This window comes from Colossoma macropomum, unplaced genomic scaffold, assembly GCF_904425465.1.
Source record: "Colossoma macropomum unplaced genomic scaffold, Colossoma_macropomum, whole genome shotgun sequence".
Classification (NCBI taxonomy): Eukaryota; Metazoa; Chordata; class Actinopteri; order Characiformes; family Serrasalmidae; genus Colossoma; species Colossoma macropomum.
In genome coordinates this window covers 26,196,748-26,216,259 of record NW_023494786.1, presented here as the reverse complement: position 1 = coordinate 26,216,259, position 19,512 = coordinate 26,196,748, and the positions used below count along the sequence as shown (strand labels likewise).

Here is a 19,512-nt window from a genome sequence, read left to right as displayed (position 1 = left end):
CTAGTGGTGTATTTCTTTTTGTGCCAACTATAGTCTTTGAATATGAGCACACAGTGTGCTAAGGACCTTGCTGTGGTTCAGCTGATTGAACTTGTTTTAGAGATTCAGGCTTATCAGCTGCGCGTAAAACATTCTAAAAACAAACCATAAAGACAAACACATAATTTAAATGCAAACGGCTGAGCTCTAACCACAGCATGTTACAAATTAACTCACTACAACCAAACTTAACCACAAACTAAACTCGAATTCACTGACAAGGGACGAACAGGCATTAACAACAGTTGTAAATGATTCTAACTCCATTTATGTGCACAACAGCAGGTGACAAACTAAGGAATGAACCCTAAACTGTTATTAGTTTTTCTTTAGTAAGTGACATGCAGAAGAGCATTCTATCAGAGTAAATCAAGTATGAGAGAGAGTGGCTTATTCTATCAATGCACCCACATTTAAACTACTGGGATTTTTTGTTGCTTATAAATTCTAGTTTCAATATTCGGGCCTATTTTGTTAGAGGGTTGGTACAGACCGTCCAATCTGAGCCAAACCAATTAAATTAGAGCTCATTAGAAATCAAAATGAACCTCAAAATACACGCCTTATGGATGCACTGATATGACGTGCAGAAGAGACTGGAATACAACAGTGCTTCTCCTGCGCTGGAGTGGGATTTGTTTTCAGACTGGAAGTTACATGATGCAGACCAGCCTACCCCAAACTCTGTACACACAAACACACACACACACACACACACACACACGCACACACACAAACACACACACGCACACACACACATGCACAGCATTGCTTTAGTTTAGTTTAGTTTTTCTAAAATCTGTGCATTTTCATCTTATTTCTTATTCTTGTTTTATTCTTTATATGCTACATACTTGGAGAAAAAAGATGGTTCTTCAAGGGTTCTTTTGTAAAGACAATGGTTCTATTTAGAACCATGAGTTGTATGTAGAATCATTTGCATGCTTAAACGTTTCTTTGCATGGTGAAATGATTCTTCAGATTGATAGAGAATGTGTTGTATATGGTTCTGTATAGAACCCTTTTAAAAATGGTTCTATATAGCACCATAGAGGGTTCTGCTATTGTTAAGATGTCAAACTTGTAACGGTGGAAGAATCCTTTTTGGTGCTATATAGAACCATCTTCAAAAAAGTTCTATATAAAAAGTATTTTAATATTATTTGCCTTGATTTCTTGATCACTCCTTTTGAGAAAAAATAAAAATATTTGAACTTTGTTACTGATGGTAAATGATTTCTCAGTCATTGCAAAATCATCTACAATTCTAAAGCAACTTTATTTTTTTTTCTTTAAAGCAAGATGAGCATATTAGAATCGTTTTTATACACACATCTGCATGCAGATTAATTATACAGCATTGAATGCATTGATTCCAAACTTTTAAGCAAATGTGTCTTCAAACTCTCCAGAAGATGGTGCCTCATTTGCAGTTATTAATCGGAATTGGGAACAACACAAAGATTAATTGAGAAAACCTTGTGACATAGAGTGCACTCTTGTAAGTGGAGTTTGTTAGTCTGTCACCTGCCAATTTACAAAGACTGATGAAGGATATATATATATACACGTATGAATGAATACATATCTGACCAAAAAAGTGATAAAAACAAAGCAAACCTCATATTTTTAACTGTAAAAGTTAGAAGTTCCAAACATGCTAAACATTTGTACTTAGAGCAAATGAACAAACAAAGAAAGAAATAAACAAAATATTAACTCGTGATTCTTTAGATCAAAATGTGTTAAAGAATATGACAATACATACATTCGATCAGGTGTGTGCAAACTTTTAACTGAACTCTTATTTTGACAGCACAGCACTTATTTCGCAGCCCGGCTTTATGTGATCTATATATCATAATGCGGTGCGAATCAACGGCGAATCAGATTTGTAGATCAGCGAATTTGCGAAGCCCGCCGCGTTGTCCGCGGTGTCTAATGTAACGGCAACAGAGTTTGATTTCAGTACGAGCCCTTCAGCTGTCAGATACAGAGCGGACAGAGAAACTGCTGGCCAAGCTTTACTCCGCTCTCTTCGTTTCTGGGCAGGAGCTCATTCCTTGGTGAGTTCAGTCTTTTTACAGACTAAACGGGTCACATATAATTTGTATTTTATCAGATAAAAAGCCGAATAACTGTCAAGTGCGCAGTTTAACTGCTAGCTGAGGTAGCTAAGCTAACCTTGCTGTCGAGCAAGAAGACACCTAGCCTGTTAGATAAGATTTAACTCGATGGGTTTCATTGTGAAACTTTACCGAAAGGTCAGCTTACAGATTAAATGAGGTTTAGACCAGCTTTAGACTGCTTAACGTGAACGTAACGCTTCCAAATGAAGTGTCAGTTTGCAAACTTACTAGCATATTTTTCGGTTTGTATTCAAGTGGCGTTTCACGTGACAGCTATTGTGTTTAAATGACTCGATCAACTTGATCAAAGGCCCTGATAAGTTTAAGTTAGATAACACATCATTACTTAAGCGTTTATCTTGTAATCGAGTCAGATAGGTGTTGTGTAACAGCATGTTAGTTTAGTTAAGCATTACTGTAAACATACTGAAAGGATTTCAGTGCCTGATGTATAGAAGCTCGTTTCTGACACTGAAAAAAAATTTTTAGTAAGTCTTAATAATGAGAAGGTTTTCCATAATTATGAGTTAACATCTCATATGACTTAGTGTCTCTTAATAATGAGGAAATTCTCATAATTATGAGGAAGTAAGTCATGCTTATGAGATACTAAGTCATAATTATGAGATACTAAGTCATAATTCTGACATAATATCTCATAAAAATAATAATGACTTAGTAATAATTAGTGATAGTAATAATTATGTGAACGTAAGTGATATTTTATTTCCACGTTTATTGAAGCTTGGCTGCTGCCAGACTTCTCTGTTGCTAAACTGTGTCTGATTCAGTTGGTCCACATAGTTTGAATAACTTTTTTGTGATGATGGCCTGAATGACGTTAAAGTAACACCACAATTGCTGTGTTATGTTGGGCATGATGTTTTACGTCGTAGAGGGTGGGGAGAGCAGGTCTTATTCTATCAGAGTAAATAGGGTGGGGAGGGCAGGGCTTATTCCATCAAGGTATAGTGGGTGGGGAGCGTGAGCCTTATTTTGTCAGAGTAAAACAAGCACGAGAGAGAGTGGCTTATTCTATAAATGCACCCACATTTAAACGAATGGGATTTTTTTGTTAAGTTGCTTATAAATTCCAGTTTCAATTTTTGGGGCTTATTTTGTTAGAGAGTTGGTACAGCCCTTCCAATCTGAGCCAAACCAATTAGAGCTCCATAGAAATCAAAGTGAACCTCATAATATGTGCCTTAGGGATGCACTGATATGGGAATTGTGGCCGATTTAACATATCTGCTAATGCCAAAACGTAAACATTTATTAAATATAGGGTTTGGGACTAAATCCACATTTACTAACATTACAGAGAAATATTTTTTGTAGGGTTCCAAATGTAAAATGAATAAAATGCAGATGTGTATATATATATATATATATATATATATATATATATGTATGTATATATCCTCTGTCTGCTGGTACCAGTATGATTCCAGTGTTGTTGTGTATCACTAATGTGCATCGTCACAGTTTGGTAACCATGAACAGTTGCGTTATTGGAGTGGTTGGTTGCTGTAGCAAACAATAGTGACTTCCTCTTTATCCCTTTCAAAACTGTATTCACAGGCATGGAGAAAGCAAAGCAAGATGCCTTTGACAGAGCCCGACTCCAGGTCATCAAAGACGGTTATGAAAGGGCATTCGAGTGCATTAACAAGGGTCTCTCAGAGGACGAGGCAGGAAACAAGGCACAGGCTTTGGAGCTTTACCGGCAGGGTCGCCAGCACCTCCTTAGGGCACTCAGCGTGCCGTCCCGGGGGGAGGAATGTGTAGGCTCCTCTTGGGATTCGGCCCGGCAGATGCAGCAGAAGATGCAGGAGACTCTAGACAACATCACCACCAGATTAGCAGTGCTGGAGACCAGCTCAAATTCTGTTTCCAATGGTTCTGTCCCTCAAAATCTCTACCCTGCACTCCCTAAACAGAGGCCAGATAGGCCGGCTCCACCCAAGGAGCTGTTCCCCAGCGCCCCACCCATAGGAGCTGCATCTGAGGTGCCTTCAGCAGCTCGAGGAGCAGCACCTGTTTCACCTTCACTGCCACACAACATCTCCTGTGACCAACCACCAGCCTACTCCCCGAAAGCTGCTGATGGACACCTCAGTATTAGCTATGGCACTGCTGCAGGTGAGCTTTCCCTGGTTGGGGATGAATTCTACAGTCATACCCCCAACTCTGCTCCCTCTCCTCAGAGCCTCGGGGAAGATGGAGAGGAGCTGTTTTTTCTACCCCATGGTGTGCAGATCTTCTTTGTCACCCCTGATGGACAAGTGAGTGCCCCCTCTTATCCGGGCTACCTGCGAATAGTTAGGTTCACCAATGAGTGCTCAGAAAGAGTGCCCAGAAGACCACCTGCCTTTCTTCAGGTAAGAAAATCACCTGGCATGGCAAATGATTTTAAATAATATGGTAATGTAAAATCTTTTAACCCTTAGAGTTATGGCCTTTGTTTGCTTTTCAAATGCAATTATGTAATTATAAGTGTGGGCAATAAGTTAAGTTACCCTTTATTAGTCCCACAACGGGGAAATTAACCTCTGCATTTAACCCATCTGTGCAGTGAAACACCCACGTACACACTAGTGAACACACACACACTAGGGGGCAGTGAGCACACTTGCCCGGAGCGGTGGGCAGCCCTATCCACTGCACCTGGGGAGCAGTTGGGGGTTAGGTGCCCTGCTCAAGGGCACTTCAGTCACGCACTGTCGGCTCAGGAGATCGAACTGGTGACCTTCCAGTCACAAGGCTGGTTCCCTAACCACTTTATATCCCAATACCTTTCACAGTATACAGTATGCATCATGATGCTTAGTTTTTCTGAGGTTTGTTAAGTTGGAACAGACAAAAAAGTGCCAGTACTGCCACATTTAAAGAATACTGTCAAAACTGACATCACACACTGCAGTAAGTGTAATTAAACAGGCTTAATTATGCTCTCTTGCAGTTGTTTGGTGTTCTTCAAATACTAATGATATCTGCAATATTCTTAGAAAATCATTTTCTGGTTTAATTATCACAATAACGATAAATATCACCATATTGCCCACTCCTACGTAATTACATATTTAATTACGCACAACTGATTAGCATATACATTCAATATACATTCAGTATCGACTCCCTTCAAGTCTTATTTTTGACATCAAGAAATGTTTTTCATTCTGCTAAAGAATGCTGTACATGCAAAAAGATATTGCATGTGTTTAAATGAGCTACGAGTGAAAAAATATGTAAGATCACATCACACCATGATCATGTCTTTATTGTTTAATATTGTCCCCTTTTAACTGAATATTTTATTTCAGTACTCTTTTACAGTAAAGCTAAGGATAGATTCCATTTAATATGTGGAAGAGACCTAGGCCCACTTATCTTGTTCAATCTTAACTGAATGCCTCTCAGACTAATAAAGTGTTTTATTGCATTACAGTTGTTTTGAAAGGGCTGATTCCATTTATAAGGCCCTTTAACTTCCTTTCACAAACAGTTGGCCTAGTTTCAAGATATTGTAGGCTTAGTTAATGAGTGCGTTCCCTGTGCCCTAGCTGTCATGTGTCATGCTTGTACTCACTGTTCTCAATCCATTAGGATTTCTCTGAGTGAGCTCATCCTGGGAAAACCCCCTGTATGGTATATGGCATCATGTGGTCAGGGCTAAAGATGACAGCATAGTCTGGGTAAAGTGTAAAGTCTCAGAAATGCTCATGTCTGTTCTGTACCCAGAGATGGATTTTGATAACTTAGCCTGCTCTTGGTTACAATCATACCTCAGTTAGTTTTGCGTCCTGGTTTTGTCAGATTTGTTTGATATGATATGATCTAATGCCTGATTTGATACTTCAGAGATGCAAAATACTACACAAACATTTAATTTAAGATTAGTGGTCATAAACACAAATAAGCTAGGGAAATACCCTCCACAAGAACATTTATTGTGCCTTAGACTAACAAGAGCTTCATGAACAGCTGCCTGCTGTATAAAGCTCTGTCCTCAGTACATGGCAAAGCTGTGTCACCTTCGTTCCAGTGACCATAAAATCTGCTAAGGGTCACACTGGGTTTACTGAAGGGGGGATCAGAGTGAAATGACTGGGTTTAAGTTCTGTTAGACAGTGATCAGAATGATCATGTACAGTAAGTACAGTAAGGTTCACATTCTCAGGGTGTCTGTGAAGAATAAAATACGAAGCTTGCATGGTGGTGGTAATTGCAGTAATGGTGGTAGTTTGACTGTGTTTATTAGTTAAGCCTCCTGCATTTACACTGAATACTACAGGTGAGTAGTGAGGAAGTGAAGTGAGGAACCTCTCAAGCTTGAATAGAGTGAGATCACTTCTTCAGTGAAAGTAGAACTGCACATTAGGTCATCGCACTGAGAGTGCAACCTCCAGTTGTTGTCCTTCAGGCCTGCACTTTAATCCAATTTAATCTGTAAAGTCATGGGATAAGATGAATGGTGTGACATGGAGACTGTCCAACTGAAATGACTCTTTCGCCTGGTCACATGCCTCAAATTGTTGGGGGGGGGGTCTAGACTCGTCCTCTCAATTTGCTCATCGAATGTCAGCCTGATGTTGTGCTCTAAACCTTATGTTGGTTTTCTGATAACAAAAAAACATTTTAGTATTTAGCATTTTACATCGATTATTGCTTTAAATCAAGTTTTCATTGGTTCCCTGGCAAAATTGTGGTGGAGTCTCTGTGGAGAATAATTTACTTACACTTTCATTATGGAATTAAATCTTACTACACTTTTATTTGAGAAATATTTACGATAATTTAGGCTAAGAATCTATTTAGAGCCCAAAAGTTCAGAGATCTACAAGCAATCCCTTAGATTCCACACAGTTTGATGAGTTGTTTGACAAAAAGAAAGTGTCACCCTTCTAGCTAATTTGCAAGTCTAATGCGAGATGCAGTGATAAATTATTTAAATGCTGTGGCTGCTGGAAGTCTGACTCAGAGCCACATGTCAAAGAGTTTGAGACTTTTTTCACTTCTGTACATAAACTGTACTGGGAACTAGAGCTGTATCGGTACCACTTTAGAATAAGACCACCCTCAGCGGTTTATGAATAGTTTAAAATGAGTTTATTAATGGTTATTAATTAGGTCGTAAACACCTTAAAAATCATTAAACAGTTATAAAACAGTAAACAGTTGTAAAACATTATTAAAAGGAGAAAACGTGAGCTGTTCTATCTGATGAACCTGACAATTTCAATGTTGACTGATGGAGAAGACAAAGTAAGATAAGCAATCAGCAAGAACGGCAGATCACTGTTGCCCTTTTTATTTGTGTGTTATAACTGCTTATTAATGATTTTTAAGACGTGACCAAATGCTACTACTAAATACATAAATGCAAACATTTACATATTTATTAGTTGTAGTGAGCAGGGTTGAAGATGAATAGCTTTCATATTGACATTGCAATGTGAACTAGTGCAACTTTCAAACAAAAAGTTTCTAAACTGCCTGTAGATGAGAGAGACCAATCAGAATCAACCAAACATCCATGTGCTATGAACAACACAACCAACCTGGAAGTCTGGTGCTCTACATTCAGCATTTATGCCTCAAGCCAGAGAAACTGGATGTTCTGGTCTTCATTGGCACACAAACCTGGACTTTTATTTATAGATCACAATTTAGAACACAGTCACAATATTGGCAAAAAACAAATTCCAATTACTTATTTTCTCAAATATTTTAGCCCTGGTCGGATATCATATCTGAGCAATAATAATAAGGTTTTTTTTTTTATTTCTCCACAAATACTAAATGAAACTGCTTTTGTAACCAACACGAATGTATTTTGTCCTGATTTCAGGTGTGTGACTGGCTTTACCCCTTGATGGCCACCGACTCGCCGGTCCTGCTGTGCAACACTGGAGTCTATATGTTCCCTGATATGATGGCTCCCTCCCCAGGCTCCTATGTGGGAGTGGTGCTGTCCTCAGAACTGCCCCGCTCGGAGCGGGAGCTCTTCCAGGACCTCCTGTCTCAAATGACAGACCTGCGAGTCCAGGTGAGCTTCTCCAGTCCAGCCTCAGAGCCCCAGAGGTCGTCTGCTACTCCACCACAGGTGTGGGACCTTAACATTGTTACAGTATGTCTGCAGCCTGAATCCAAATCATTAGATGTCAGACTGATTCCTGCCCTTTTGGATTGCTGTTGAGTGCATACTTTATATATTAAAACAAGCTAACATTAAGGCTGTTGCTTGGTAACAATCCGTAATTACCTGTGATTGTGATTGTTCATTATGCTTATGTTTCATTAAAATTGTGGAATGCATGTGAATTTTGCTTATCATTTAGGGCTGTCGGATATCACCAATAATGGCTTTAAAAAAAAATTACAAATTAAAAAAAAAGGTAAAACAAAGAACCCCCGCCCTGAAGTCCCAGTTTAACTGTTCATACAATACACAACATGCACAAAGTACAGAAACATACTGCTTGTCTCTGGCACTTTTGAATGTTATTTGAACAGTACAATTTGTTCTGTCAGCTCTACCATCAATGCATCTGTCTGCTTTAATAACGCCTTGCCTTTTTCACAGATTTCAGGTGTTTTTGAGAGGTTAAGAGATTTGTTTAACCAGGTACAAGGCTAAAGATTGTAATACTGTTGAATGGCAAGTGCCTTTGTATGGTCTATTTAATATTTTGAGCAACATTAAAAGTTTCCACTGAAAAAATGCAGGTAATATTTCTGATATCTTGGAATAGATATCAGTCAAATCAAGAGATTTATACTGAATACAGTAAAGGCACTTGACACTTCACGTGGTACTTACAATACCTTTAAGCTTTCTGTTGCTTGCATTGTTCAGAAGTATGTTCCACCTTGGGCCTGAAGGCAGTGCAGGGTAGAATTAGCTCTGCTTTTGAGCTGGCGAGTTCTGTTGTTGTTAGTCCTCGCCGCTGCAAATTGGGGATTGAGAGCAGAGCAGGAAAAGGCTAATTAATTAGGCTGCCCTTAATGCTCTTAGCGTGACAGGAACGCTGGTTCTCTTTTCACTTCAGGCATCTGGCTGAATGAAAAGGGAGCCAGCGGCTCACTGTGATTCATCAGTCCTCATCAGTGCGTCACACCGCCAGTGCTTTCCATTAACACCTTAGTTAAAAAAGACCCTCGACTCATGTCAGTTGTACCATAATTGTCTTTGACCATACAATCCTTTTTTGAAACTTGCGAAATGCTTTGTAAACAAACATTCTTACGTAAACATTTCACAATGCAAATGTAATTGGGTTTGGGGCCAAGTGTCACTGTTGCTCTTAAAGGTGGGAGCAACTACAAACACTCGCTTTGTTTTGGTGATAACAGTTCTTTGTCCAAAGTCTTCTGCCTGCTGACTGACTGTTCATGCTCAGACAAGCACAAAGGCCTCAAAGAACTGTTGTTTGAGAAGAGAAAATTTTGAATTTGTGATTTGAAAAACTTGAGCAAAGCCACCATCCACAGAGCCACCATGCGTAGTGCAGCCCCATCCTCACTTACCCATCCTCCATCTTCATCTTTCACCATTTGCTTGTAGTGAGTGCACTGGCTAGTATTTGTAGCAATACATAATGCTTTGTTTTAACTGTTATGCACCCTGCTGTCTTTCTAAGGCATCTGATGGAGCAGCAGATACCATTAACCTGGGCCAGAAGGTGCCCATGGGGCCTCCAGAAGAGGTGGTGCCCCCTACTGCTGAGGAGGAGGAGGAGGAGGAGAAAGTCCTTCCAGAGTGGAGCGAGAAAGTAGCTCATGGAATCCTTACAGGTGAGACCTGGAGATAAAATACTTGATTATACTTGACAAAACAGAAATGACTCCTAATATCTCAAATGACGGAGGAATTCCGGATCTTCTTACTTATCAGATGATAACCAGGGGTGTCAAATGGAGTTCCTCAGCTCTGCAGAGAATAGTATTTTCCCTAATCTAATTCAACTCATAAAGGACTTGATACTTACTTGATGAGAGCAATCAGATATTTTTAAAATGTGGTTGAAAGCTAAACACTGTAATATTGTGGCCCACAAAGTCTGGAGTCTGACACATGCTCAATACATAATGTTTGTTTTTAGGACTAATTATATCTACAGACCGCATTAGATCTATTTTTCATTTTAACGTGTAAATAACAACAGAATGTTTTAGAGTTTTGAAACATTGTAAACAAAAAAAAAATGCCAAGTAAAGAAGTAAAGAAGTAATGAAGGATAAATATTCAAGAATCTATTTGTGACATTGACCATGTTAAGGCCTTTGTACAAGTCTCATTTCGTCCACTGAAGCTCATGTTCAGACTATTTGGGTTTGATCTACTCATCAGAGGGCTTTGCACAAACTTGTGAAGTTCATGCCAGCTCTAGTGAGCACTGTCTTCAAATCAAAAGGTGAACATAATTACATAAATAAGAAATTCTGAAATCCAAATACTTAAAAGATTCTGCTTTTTACATACATTGTTATGCTGATAATAGAATTTGTAAAGAGAAACTTTGTATTAAATTAGAAAAGGATGTCAAACGGAAGCATTTTTACCAGTGGTTTCCCCCCTATATGTTATACTGTACTTATACTATAATACTGTGATATACAATACGAGTATATTATGGTTTGCCTAATAAGCTTAATGTAAGGTTTTTTCCTAAAATTGAAAGAAGTAGCATTACTGAGTCAGGAGAAAAAACTATATTATGGTGCCTGTGCAATGCTGTCTGTCGCCCTGTAAAGCCTGACATCATTCAAGTCAGAAGTGTTGGGTCGAGTTTTTCTGACCACATTATGTCTTCATGGATCAACGTTACATGCACAGGATCAAAATGAATGTCCAACTCGATGTTTAGGTCTCAAATGAAAAATCAACATTATATACTGTGAAGATATGATGACAAAAGTAATTCATAACTATTCATTCAATTCATCCACTCAAGGAAGGGGTCCAAAGCATAGCCCACATTGCAAAATATTTTTCCTCACGTTACATGTCACACATCACATTTTTTCCCCAAGCATGTTTGCCCTATGGAGAATTATTTTTTACACATGCAGTACCTTTTTTATTTGGTTTGAGAAACTACACTGCACTATTTACAACCCGTGAGTTCCAAGTTTTATGAGAAATTCCCCCTCATGGAATCCTTATAGCTGAGACAAAGTGACATAAATACTTGATAGTGTTTAACAAAATCTTTCTCAAACTAAAATTAGATGCAGTCCAATTATCAAGTGCATCATAAAAAAGTTTCTTTACAGTTTAGTACTTTTCTAAATGTACTCAGGCTTTAAAATGACAGCTTATTGTCAGCTACAACCTGTAAGGCCAGGCAGTACAGTAGCCATAATGAATCCAGTAAATGACAACATATGTTTGTCAGTGGAATCTGAATCTGTACTTTGTACCAAATGGGACAACGTGTGTTGTAGTGCCCTTATGAACTCTCAGGGAGTTTGTTTAGAGCTAGCATTCAGATATGCTACACAAGAAGTGTGGCTGATCTGCTGCTTAAGCTTACGTCACTGTTTATAAAACTTTTGTGAGAGAGTTTGGAGCAGTTATACACTTTCACTGTTCTATACACACTCCATGATTTTTTTCCCCTGACTTTCATTCCATTTTCTTCACATTTGATCTAGAAATAATGTTGTAAATGCAGTACATGTGGTTAATCTAAATCTGTTAACATATGCTAGTTCATAAAGTTTCAAGTAGTGTGAAGTAGTGCATGAAACTGATCTCATTGCTATAACACCCTCTCAGGGGCTTCCTGGCTGAGCTGGGGATTAGTGAAGGGAGCTGAGTACACAGGGAAGGCCATCCATAAAGGAGCATCCAAACTGAGGGAACACATCACGCCTGAGGACAAACCAACACAAGTCAGCCCCACCGTCACCAAAGGCCTCCATGTAGCCAAGCAGGCCACTGGAGGAGCTGTGAAAGTCAGCCAATTTCTAGGTAGAGAACTGCTTAACCATTTACACAGCCAGAACATATTTGTTCACAACCAGTATCTGTGTTTCAGTAGGAGGTGTGTTACTAAGGGTGTAAATATCTGAACTTCACCACAGTTTGATTTAGATGCTGTATTGAGAAATATTTTTAAAAATAAATAGAATACCCAGATATGGCTAGAGAGAAATTTGCTCAGTAAATAGAAAGTGAAGAGAATATAGAAAGGAAATGAATACAGAAAGTGACAACAACAATACATCAAGCTTTTTTTGAGGATTGTTACATTTAAAAATAGTCTAAGGTATTCATAAGGAGGTATTTTTAACGAAACAATGAGCACACACTTTATTGAATATTATTGTAATTGATTCTGATATCTCAAAATTGATGCAGTTGAATGGACATCTTGACATTTATACATTGCAATGCATTTGTACACCCCTACACTGTCAGAAAAAACGTTACTGGACATTTTTGTCCCAAACAATCAGTGTAACTGAAACATGGTCCTAAAGGTCCAGTGTTGCACCTTTAATTGCATACAATGTAATCGCTTGCATTCACTTAGCATTCACTTAGTATGTTTAAAGGCCTCAATTAAAGACAGGCATATAGATACACAGGTGTAAAGACACGCAAATACACGCACACACACACACATAAATATATATATATTTGAAGATACCTCCCCAGTAGCAACATTGGTACTCCAAAAAAGCACAGTTTAGTACCATTTTTGAGAGTGTTGGCTTTATTGTGGGGGGGAGCCTGCACTGGCAATGCTTTTAATTAGAGCACTTTTTGTGTTTGCTGTATTAGTGGATGGGCTTTGCACGGTTGCTAGCCATGTGGGCAGAGAGTTGGCCCCACATGTGAAGAAACATGGGGGTAAACTTCTCCCAGAGTCCATGAAAAAAGACAAGGATGGACGGTCCAATATTGATGGTGCCATGGTAGTAGCTGCAAGTGGGGTTCAAGGTAAAATCAAGTATATACCTGACATTTTTAGTTAATTTCAAATTCCAAATCATGGGACACATCTTTTTGTAATAGCTTCTTACTGCCATTTATTCCAGGTCAATGTTTTGGAAAAAAACATTGATACACATATTTTCTTACTTTCTGATTCACTGTTTGGCAGGATTTGCGACTATGTGGACAGGCTTGGAAGCTGCAGCTAAAAACATTGCAAAGAGCGTTGCCACAGAGACAGTCAACACTGTGAAGCATAAGTGAGTAACTCAGGAAGTATTGATTTCCAGATATCTTAATATTAATTAACTTAATATTAGATATCTTTGGAGTTCACAAATGCAGTTACACAAGATTAAATCTGTGTAGTATATGATCTTCATATACTAGTCAGAATTCTTTTGCTAGCTTGACACTGTTTCACTAGCATTGCACTCATGTCCTTTAATGGAAAATACACAGCACACTTACACTCTCTTCCCTCTATTTGTTTACAGATTTAGGGGTCTAGAGAACATCTTAGAGCCCCCAAATGAGAAGCAGTAGCTATATTGTTTCAGAGCTCTTACTCACAGTTAACCGTCTAAAGCATTGCTTTGGCTGATTATGTCCATGATTCACAGCTGTTGCACTTGATAGTGGTTATTCAGTATATTTCTGATTAGACACATTCCTTTATAATTACTAGCTGTGCACACTGATCCCTCATTCAGTGGAATGAATGACCACTTCTAACTGTATTAAAGACCCTCTCCAGGCATTGGTGAAGCCCCTAGAAACACCTCTCTGTTCATCAAAATGACATTTTTTGAAGTTATTTCCAAGAAAAATCCCCTAATGCCTTAAAAGTAGTTTAAATGGAAGTAGAATAGAAGCTTGCCTTTAGGGCTTTCTGCCAGAAAGCAGCTTTCTCCATGTTTCATATGTACTTGAATTAGCTAACCTCATTTTACCTAACCTACCTTTTGTCAGAATTGCTGTAATGAATATAGCTATTATCTAATTCAGTAAGCTGAGCTATCTGACAAACTTTTTGAACAACGTTTGCCCTAACTTTCTAACTAACATCCCGAAGTTGTATAATGTGTCCTGTCAGCATTTCACACGAATCATCGTGTGCCTTGTACAGTTAACATTGTCTAACATTATCTAGCTCTTTGCAGATTTGTTACGAGGCTGAAGCAAGCTTCTTATTTGTAACTGTCTAGTTCGAATTTCCCGTTCCACCTTAAATGGTGCAGCAGTTACGGTAAAATTCAAACAAGAAGGCCTGAGGCGCCAGAATGCTGCACTGCTTAAGGTGGAACCAGAAAATTCGAACAAGAAGCTCGCGAATAAGAAGCTGACTTCAGCTTTGTAGATTTGTTTTACACAGATTTGTTTTACAGATTTCATAGATTTGTTTTACACAGATAAAACACAAGAAAAATAAACTTACCGATTGGCTTGTACTCGCTGCGTCCCCAGGATAAATGGAAAGAACAGCGTCTACCTTCATTATAAGTTTAGTGGCAAACTCCACCTGTTTTTGAGTACAATTTACAAAACAGTCCTCTGAAAAATGGCTACTGCAAACCCGAATTTCCTCTGGAAGTTTGGCTGGGACAGTTTAATTTTTCCAAATAAACTGCATCCATTTTTCACTGATTTTCAGATCCTTTAGGAAACTAAGATACACATTTTCTTCTTTAACTTTTCATCTGAAAACAACGCCATCGTTTTGAAAAGAATGCAAAACTTAGCTTGTAAAATATGACGCATAGCTACACCAGACTATGATACACCTTGTCCCACCTTTTTGGGACTGTCACTGGTGAACTGCAGTTTCAAAGCGGAAATATCCAGCCACGGCATTGACTACTTATTTCGCTCATGGTATGTCTTCTAGCGTATAAAAGACACCACATGGACACAATAACAAGTGTAAAAACTTGATTTTCACTGGAGGGGGTCTTTAAGCATTGTTTTTTCCTTTTCCCTTTGTACTTCACCTGTTGTTTTTTCAAAAAAGGAAACAACTTTATAATAATTATGGCAACAAAACAATTTAAAGGTGCAGTAAGTAGTATTTTAATGCAATGCTTTTATGTATTACAAGCTAATTGCTACATTACTTGAATATCATTAACCAAAATGGACAAAATAAGAGAGAATTTCTGAGAATTGTAGGGGAGAACAGGGCACAACCCAGCACGTTTTGTTTTTTGAAAAATAATTTTAGAAGTATAAATATCTTTGCTCTTTTAAAAACATTTTAAAGCAACACTGATCATTTTAACCTACACATCTCTCCTCACAATAAACATGTTATTCATTTTCAGCAAGGTTACAAATTACCCACATAAGCAAGGTTCATTGTAACTGGAGGGGGTTATTTGTAACATTAGCAAAAATGTTGTTTGACCCAGACCAGCTTTCCAACCTAAATACATAAAAAATATGCATCGGGAAAAATAGAAAAAATATGATTTGTGAAAAGCAGTTGTGTCAAAGATGGCAAATTTATTTTTAACCACAAATATAACAACAAATATAATCTCAATAAAATATATGAAATATATTTTAGTTACGTGACATCTACAGTATGTTTCTGATAAATCTGTGAATAAGCATGTACAAAAATAAACTGTTTTGAATTTATATGTGAAAGATGTGTGAATTTATATGTGAATTTCTCTCATTGTTTAGTTTAGGAGGATTAGTTGTAAAAGTGTGTTACAAACTAAGCCAGTAGACACTCTGCTTTAACCTGACTAGTTCTCACTGCAATTGGAATCGTTACTTCAAAATCATGCGATACGCCATGCACCAAGTAGACATAGGTGTAAATTCCTAACATAGTTGTAAATTTTGTGACTTGTAGGCACAACTCAATAATATTTGAAAAACAGCTTATGATGAAAAAGCTACTTTCATAGTACAAAATTAGGCTTCAGAGTGAGAAAAATTTGCAGAAGAATACATGAAACTAACCAAAACCATGTTCTACTTAAACCTGCTGAACTACATAAATCTCATAAATATCAGTGTAACATTTTACCCCATGTTAGGTTGTGCCCTGTGTCCTCCTGCACTTTTCTCCTCTTTTTGTAAATATGAGGTGCCTGCTACCAAAACGAACTAACTATTTTACAACATTACATTAAACAGTTGCAGGCTAAAGTTTGGATGCCCCTGGTCAAAGTGAAAATAGGTTAACATTCTCTACAGAGAACACACTTCTGCATAGTTTAATACACAAATATAATTTATTTGCTGAATTTAAGTAATAAAAAAACTTAAGTTTATCCTGTTCAAACATTATAGCACATGTCATATTGTGTTTTTGTCTTAAACTCAACAAATAAAATAAAATTAGCAGAAAAATGCCACATTTAAGTTGTTCTCTGTAGAGGATGTGTTTACATAACAAGACATGAATCATCTTAATATATAAACATTATAAAGTTATTAAAATACTACTTATTGTAACTAAGAACAACAGAACCAGAGGTATGGGTGATTGACAGTGTATTTGGGTCACTTGGTGATGTATTTTATCATGTGAGCCACATAATCATAAACAAACCGCCCTTCTCTCAGAAATAATGAACATTTTCAAATTGGGTAAATGGAATTTGAATAGTTACACAGTAAGATGATTTCCTCAATTTCTCTTTAATTTGGTCTAATTCTGCTTTGTACATCTCCAAAGCTGTGAATGGACCCCTGCATGTGTGTGGGCTCAACTGCTTTGCATGCATTATCCCTATTACAGCATCAAAACGGCTGCTACTTTGCTGTTAATTTGAAAAATATCCCTTTTTTTTACCTAATCTTGATTATCTGTGATTAAGGTATGGGGCAGAAGCAGGGCAGGCCACAGACCATGCTGTCAACTCCGCTATTAACGTGGGCGTCACTGCCTTCAACATCGACAACCTGGGGATCAAGGCAATTGTGAAAAAGACAGGCAAAGAAACTGCCCACGCCATTCTGAAAGACTACAAAGTGCAAGAGAGTCCAGAGACTGAGAAACAACAGGAGAAAAACAAGGACCAAAAATAACTGACGCTGGAGCTCCTTCTATTTCAGGTGTCTGTAAAGACAAAAAAATGGAGGGTTTTGCTTTAACAAGGTACTGAAGAGGTTTTACATACAAAGTAACCATCAAGGCACTGAGATATTTGTGCTACTGACCTCTACACATACATCCCTAGCTTATATTTAGCCTCAAAGATGTTCTTATACAACTCTTACTGTAAGTATTTACTAACATGCTGCCTATGAAGAATATTTTGAGTCTACTTTTGTTAGGGTATAACTGTACGTGTGTGCTGCTGTGTGAGCTCACTGACCTAACGCCTTATTTTACACCAGCTCTAAGCATATTCCCCACTGAATGAACAGGTCTGCCCACTAATACATAGTGAAGTAATTCAATTCAGGTGTCTCTTAAAGAAGGTCACCTAAAATTATATTTATAAGCCAAAGTATTATTTTTAAATGACATAGAGCCTTAATATGAATACTGTCTTTGTCACAACTTTCTACTGTGTATCTAAATGCTGTACTAGAGTGTCTATTTAAATGCTCTATTTATAATGAAATGTTTATATTTGCGGACTAGTTTGCTTGCAAAGCTTTTCAAAAAGTTGTCTTTTATGGTTCTAATATATTTTCAAGCACTTTAACCCTCACTATGGGGAAAGAACATTTCAGAGCTTGATATATGAGTGCAATGTTGCATATTAAAGACTAGCTTGATTAGAAGAAGCCAGGCAAAGTCAAATTTCACTATTTGTCCAAAAATCTGTAAACACCTATGTGTTCAATGTTGCTTCTGAAATTTTTGAGAGTTTGTGCCCCTTTGCTGCGGTAACACCCTCTGATCTACTGGGAAGGCACTAGATGTCGGAACATGGCCGTGAGAATTTAATTGCCTTCAACCACAAAAGCATTAGCGAGGTCAAATACTGATGTTGGATGATCATTTCTGGATCACAAACATCATTCCAACTCATTCTAAAGATTTTCAATGGAGCTCTATCACTCTGGAGAACTGTTCTACTGCTCTACAGCCCAGTGCTGAGGGGCTTTATACCCCACTAGTTCAGTGGTTCAGTGGTTCAGACCTAATCTCTTTAAATGTGGTCCACATTTTTGCTCCTACCCGTCTAGCAATACATAGGGCTAAAGAAAAAATGTGGACTGCCTGAGGGTTCCTGAGATCCACTGCTTTAGCCAGTGAGCTTTGGTCATGGTGGCTTTAGGCCAGGGATACAGCCCTAGTCCTGGAGATCTACCACCCTGGAGAGTTCAGATCAAGCACACCTGGCCATAATGTACAGATGCCACTGAATGCCTTCATTACATGGATCTGGTGTGATAGATTAGGATTGAAGATAAACTGTGCAGGGTGGTTGATCTCCAGGACCAACCAGGATTTGGCACCCCTGCTTTGGGCTTATGTGCAGCTGCTCCAGAGGGTCCCACTTTATTTGAAATGCTTTTCTATGGAGATTAGACAAGCTGCGTGTCTGGAGTTGAACACCTGGGTCAGCAGTGAAGCACCTTAAAGTAGCTGAATTCACTGATTAGAAGGGCTGTCTTTTGAAGATATAGTGTACTTTGTCCTTTTGGATGCTGGCAAATGAGAGCAAATAGAAAGGAGTAGGATTTAAATTTTCTGGAGATAGCTTAAAGATGAAGCTTTTGAAGTTATGCTTAATAATTTTTTTTCTACTAAAACTGCTGCATACACCAGTTATGGAACATCATCCTTTGCTGACATTACTGTGCAGTTACTTCACTGCAAGTCTGTATTAATGCCCTGTAAACTGATATGGATATAACTGTTTGATAGCCATGTGATCTTGAATTGAGTTGGAGCAGTTCATAAAAGGTTTTTAGACAGGCATTCAAACATGTATAGCTTTACTTGTCTTCAGTAAGTCTGCTGTTTTACACAATCTTGTTAGATTTAACCACATTCATAGCTATTTCTACAGGCTCGGCCTGATATTGTGTCTAAACAGACAAATCGTGGCGAGTTTTCAGAAGTGTTGCATAAGAGAGTAGAGCATTGTTTGTTTTTAATCCTCTTTGTAACATTTAAGATGTTTGAAATGTGTTTTCCCCCCACAGTTTTATGTCTGTTAGGAAAGGAAAACTGGAGAAAAACAGGCTGCTGGCTGAATGCAGCCTTACACTGTCATGGAAACCCATGTCTGTACCCAGGAGATGTTTGTCAGATCAATTATAATGTCTCTCAGTGGTACTTACTTCAACATGTTCTCACTGTCAGTGATGTGAAAGAGTCAGGTTTAACCACTTATAATATATTAAAGGGTTTTATCTAACATGGTTACATATTGATGTAATTATTTGAGAAAATAAACCTTGATTTTAAAGGCA

General features: G+C 38.1%; 1 protein-coding gene across 4 annotated transcripts; it reads left to right on the top strand.

The window, feature by feature from the left end:
• Positions 1–1,992: 1,992 nt before the first annotated feature.
• On the top strand, positions 1,993–19,512 carry spartb (spartin b). Of its 4 annotated transcripts, none has more exons than XM_036564975.1 (9): positions 1,993–2,105; positions 3,750–4,549; positions 8,020–8,217; positions 9,812–9,965; positions 11,953–12,147; positions 12,964–13,122; positions 13,286–13,376; positions 13,614–13,658; positions 16,953–19,512. In XM_036564975.1, exons 2-9 carry the CDS (start codon positions 3,752–3,754, stop codon positions 17,161–17,163), a joined length of 1,851 nt encoding a protein of 616 aa, XP_036420868.1. In that variant the 5' UTR covers positions 1,993–2,105; positions 3,750–3,751; the 3' UTR covers positions 17,164–19,512. The 4 variants fall into 4 exon arrangements, with proteins under 4 accessions (XP_036420868.1, XP_036420861.1, XP_036420873.1 ...); XM_036564968.1 differs by having other exon boundaries at positions 8,020–8,274; XM_036564980.1 differs by lacking the exon at positions 13,614–13,658.